Raw genomic sequence first — 5,214 nt, 5'->3', positions numbered from 1 at the left:
AGGACGAAAGCTGCCGTGAATTAGCTCCAAGAAGCCATCGCCTCTAGCTAGCTATGTGACACACGAAACCTGTGTCCTTTATAGCCTTCGAACAGGGGAGGTCAGCAGTGTCCCCCTGCTGGCTTGGCATCTGCAGACTAGACTAGTTTCAGGGTGTTGCCCCTTGTCAATGCAGAGTAGCCAAGCCTTAGCCAGGCGGCGCTGCTGACTATCTGCTCGAAGGTTATATATATATATATATATATATATATATAGAGAGAGAGAGAGAGATTTACGGAAGATAGAATCTCAGAAATTTCGTGATTGAATGTCGTCGCAACTTCTTGTTCTCTTCATCCCTTAGGAATATTTGTAGGGAAGAACGAAAGGATCGACATACCTAAAGAGCTAATTTGATTTAATGGCAATCTCTCGAGTCCGAGAAAGACAGTTTTGCAATTTCTTGCTGAACAACCGGTACAAATGATTGCTCCACTTCTCTATGAAATCGAAACTGCCTGTACAGGTGCACGGTGTATGTCAAACATCAAACGTCAAAGTGATCGCAGAACAACGAGAGATGCTAAAAAATCCAACGGACTGCCTGGTCTGTGAATCAAATCCATAGTCTCGCGTTTGTTAGTGCAACATAGAAACCAATAGGCCACGCGCTCTCATTAAATGACTAATAAAAAGAAAATTAAACGAAAAAGGGGGTTGGGGTTTCTCGGCATAAAGGGCATCACGTGGTTTGTAAGAGTACTGATGGTCTGTCAAGAGTGCTCTGCCCTTGAACAGTTGTTTTCGTTTCTGATTGGTTGATTCGGAAGACGGGAGTTGAGAAAACAAAAATGGAGGCTACTCCTGTGTTTGTGCTTGTCTGTTAGAGGCGACCTTGTCACGCCTATTGAGAAACAATGTTCTTGGTAACGCTGACCGTTTCCTTTGGAACCAGTGATGTCGTTTCTCTAAATTGCCAAACCCGACCGAAAGTTCTTCGCTTCTCATCGGTGCCAAATACATGAGTGTTGCTTTTAACAAAACCTTTCTTCTCTCACTTTGAGCATTCCCCCCTAAAACCTTTGTAATTATAAAACTTACATTATTGTATTTATTATTATTATTTTCTAATGATAATATAGTAATATATCTGTTGTTTTGTGTTTAAATATTTCTATTTGTGGAAGTTTGGTTAGAACAAAATATATTTTAATACATCGGGAATACAAAAAAACAAGTCGACAGTACCTTAATATATAAAGACCATACTCACAGAGACAAAACCCCACATCATTCAAACTTTACTTTTTAATTTGTTTATCCATATCACACACAACTTATAGAAACACACCAACACTTCGTGGGTACAGCGATATAACACGACATGTATATATTAAAAAATGAATAATTATATATGATAGATAAAACATTTAAAGTTTATAACATTGCAGAGGGGAAAATTTCGCTACTAAGACACACACCACACATCTACCACTTTTACATTCACAAATTCGACTCTCTACCTTTTTTTATTATTTAAATCTTTGTTACGTTCCATTTATTTTATTTTTGTCTCATTCTCAAGAATGAACAGGAAAGAAATAAAGAAGTGGAATGAATTGAAGAAAACTAGTAAGAGACATCACTAGCCACAAAAATACTATTACAACTAATTTTTACCGCTTTCACAGAATTTCTCCGTCCACATTCGGATTCTTATTTCTCTTCCTGTTTCCTCCTTTTTTCTAAGTCCATCTTACATCATATTTTTATTATGCCATAGCCCTTTAAATTCTTATTGTAGCCTTTATTATTTTTTTATACCTGAATCTAGTCTCCTCTCCTGCTTTTCTTCCACACGAATCTTCCTTCTGTCAATCAGCTCTAAACCTTGCTGCACTCTACAACTCATATATATATATATATATATATATATTTCTATAAGTATGTCGTGTGCTAATTTTTCCCGTGTTTATGGCTTCGCAGTGTATTTGTATTAATGTATATGTTTAGGTATTTCAATTCTTTTATTTTAACACCGAAAAAAGAAGACTAGAAGAACAAAAACACAAAAATAATCAGCACTCCCTTCCGGAAATAGTTGTTAAAACAAAACGGACACACACACACTCTCTCTCTCACACACATATATAATAGACGTATAAATAGTATTGGTGCATATGCACAAATAGATGCATGTTTATTATATATACCCGCGTGTATAATAATATATGCATGCGTTTATTTGTTCGCAGTGTTAGTGGTGGTGAGTTCTGTCCCCATCCTCAGTTCGTATCCGCTGTTTGAAACAGACACAATGGCTTCTCCCCTCGGCAGCCAGTTTGCCGGCAACACAGTATCGTCTCTGACTTCTGTCTCTCTCACACCTTCCCTGGGTTCAACCGGACAAGAAGTACTAAACAACAACGATAGCAGTAATTCTACAACAACAATGATCACCAACCGCGAGGAAGGAGAACAACCACAACAGCAGCAATCTCACAACAATTGTACAGACATTACGTCCTCAGGACATCAACAACCAGGCATGGGCACCGAACCTGATTCCACTGCTGGGTCTGAGGATGACCAACCCATCGTAGACATTATTATCAACAACGTGGTGTGCAGTTTCAATACTCGATGTCACTTAAACCTCAAGAAGATTGCCATGGAGGGAATGCACGTGGAGTATAGGAGAGAGAATGGCGTAAGTTGTATAAAAAATTTTTTCTCCTCTTCACATCTTCATCTTGCACCCTCTGTTTGTTTATCTTCTCCGTTTTCCTCCCTGCTCATTGTCTCCCCACCACACTTTATTTCGCAGTCTTCTAGTTCCTTCTCTTTCTCTGTTACTTTTTCTTTCTCGCGCCATGTGCTAGCCACATTTTTTTAAAACATTACCGCAAAAATAATTATACTACTGCAACATTATTATTAAAAAAAAATATTCATAACCCTTTTTCCGCCAACCGGCTATTTCGTGTATTTCAACACATGCGACCATAGACTTTGTGATCCATGCTGGAGGGAAACTGCTTGTTGGGGACTGTTTCACCACGATCCTTATCTATTTGCCTTTGAGACTGACTCGACCAAAATAAATTATTAATCCTCTACTATGGTATTGAGTACTCTTCTTTTTCCGACAATCAACACTAAACGAATATGCCGAGAGGCATACCTGCTAAATACAATCCTTCATAACTGTTTATTTTTGTTTTGGAATTTTTAGAAAATTTTGGCGAATTGATACGATCATGAAAAAAATATTAAAAAATTTTTTAAACTCCTCCACTTTCCCATAAATCCTGAAAGTTCCACTAGTTTTCGAATTTTCTGCTTAAATCACAGCAATGGACCACTTGCGGGTGCATTATCATTCCAGTAAATATGTTTTAATGAAAGAAATATGGGGTGCTTAAACTGAAATTCCTTCAAAATTTTTTTTTCCGTGGGTGGGGAGAGAAGTTTCAGAAGATTCACAGGAGTTGGCTTTGTTTCTGAAAAATGGATATTTTTTAATGAAATTCTCTACAAATCCGTTTCACATGATGTAGATTCCAATTATATCGGAATTTAATCTTTTGCTTCTTTTACCTGTTTCATTCATTAGACTGTGCCCATGCTGGGGTACTGCCTATTTGGTCAATATCTAGATCTAGATATTAACCGCCTTATTTATCTTGAAAATTCCAGGATAATTGTAATTTACACACTCTGAAAAGTATTTGTAGAAAATTTCATTACAAAATACCCATTTTCTGAAAGGTATGAGGAAACAAAACGAACATATGAATATTCCGAAATCCCTCTCTCTACTCAGGGAAAATTTTTTGCCCAAATAACAGTTTAATCAGAATCTACACCATCTGAAGCATATTTTTTTAAAAAATCATTAAAAAATATACAGTTTTCTGGAAGCTATGAGAAAATAAAGTCATGGGTTGCAGTTGTGTAGGTATGCTCATGTTGTGTGATCAGAGAAGCTAAAGGGAAGAAAGCTGCAGGGAAAGCGAGGGTCTCATGGAGTCCTGACTCTGCTATTACGTGTTCATACTGTAACTCTGTATTTTGTGCAAATATTAGTCTAATAAGTCACCACAAAACCCAGAAAGTGTAAAGCTCTTATTCTGATCATCTTCAGAGACATGCAGGACGAACTTTTTCTGTTGTAGCTGTGGGGTAAGAAGCTGGCTTCCCAACCACCTGATTCCAGGTTCAGTCCCACTGCGTGACACCTTGGGCCAGTGTCTTCTACTATAGTCTCAGGCCGACCAAAGGCCTGTGAGTGGATTTGATAGATGGAAACTGAAAGAAACCTGTTGTATATGTATGAATGGAATAGTTTTATAAGACATCCATTTGAGATATTTATGTATGTGTGTGTGTCTGTCTACCCCCATCACTGCTTGATGACAGGTGTTGGTTTGTTTACATCCTCGTAAGTTAGCAGTTTGACAAAAGAGACCAATAGAATGAGGCTTGACTAAAACCCTTCAAGTCGATGCTCCAGAATGGTCGCAGTCAAATAACTGAAACAAGTGAAGGAATATATACACTCATACACACAGTGTGTATGTGTAAACAATGTCCTAGCGTGCAATGACATCAGTTGAGTTTAGTTAGAGCTCAGTAGTCCATTGTTCTGCATTAGAACCCCTGTATCCTGTGGCATAGGATGGGCAAAACCGCATGCAGGACTTTATGAATGGCACATCAACGAACAAATTATACCTTGAATTGTATTTTGTAGTGCAGCCCACATGATGATGAGCCATGGCTTATGTGGCCTGCTTCTTGAAAATTGTTGTTCATGCATGTATTTTACCTATGCACTATCTCTAAACACACATTCATATATATATATATTTGCTATTAATAGTTATTGTTACTTCTAATTTGTTGGCAAGGCACTGATAATGTTCTTCCACTGATTTCTACTTACTCCTATATATTGAGAGGGACAGATGTGATGTGATGTAGGCCATTGTGTGTGTATGTGTGTATATATATATATATATATATATATATATTGTGCTTTTGTTAAATTTTTGAAATATATATATATACAATGGGGGGAAATAAATATTCGTACATGTCAAAATTCTTTATTTATTTAATTTTTAATCAACATAAATGGGATATACCAATACTATATTTGCATACACATGCATAAACTAAGAATATGCAAAAGAAACTAATAAATTATAGTAACTAATGAATTTATATACA

At 36.9% G+C, this 5,214-nt stretch overlaps 1 protein-coding gene across 1 annotated transcript in view; it reads left to right on the top strand.

The window, feature by feature from the left end:
• The first annotated feature begins 775 nt into the window (after positions 1 to 775).
• LOC128250639 (uncharacterized) overlaps positions 776 to 5,214 on the top strand; it is a 44,211-nt gene continuing 39,772 nt past the window's right edge. The window contains exons 1-2 of the mRNA XM_052976153.1: positions 776 to 2,689; positions 4,127 to 4,164. Coding sequence (XP_052832113.1) covers positions 2,297 to 2,689; positions 4,127 to 4,164 — 431 coding nt within the window. The 5' untranslated portion in view covers positions 776 to 2,296. The remainder of the gene's footprint in view (positions 2,690 to 4,126; positions 4,165 to 5,214) is intronic.

Source organism: Octopus bimaculoides, chromosome 23 (genome assembly GCF_001194135.2).
Source record: "Octopus bimaculoides isolate UCB-OBI-ISO-001 chromosome 23, ASM119413v2, whole genome shotgun sequence".
Lineage (NCBI taxonomy): Eukaryota > Metazoa > Mollusca > Cephalopoda > Octopoda > Octopodidae > Octopus > Octopus bimaculoides.
This window is presented reverse-complemented; position numbering and strand designations above follow the sequence as displayed.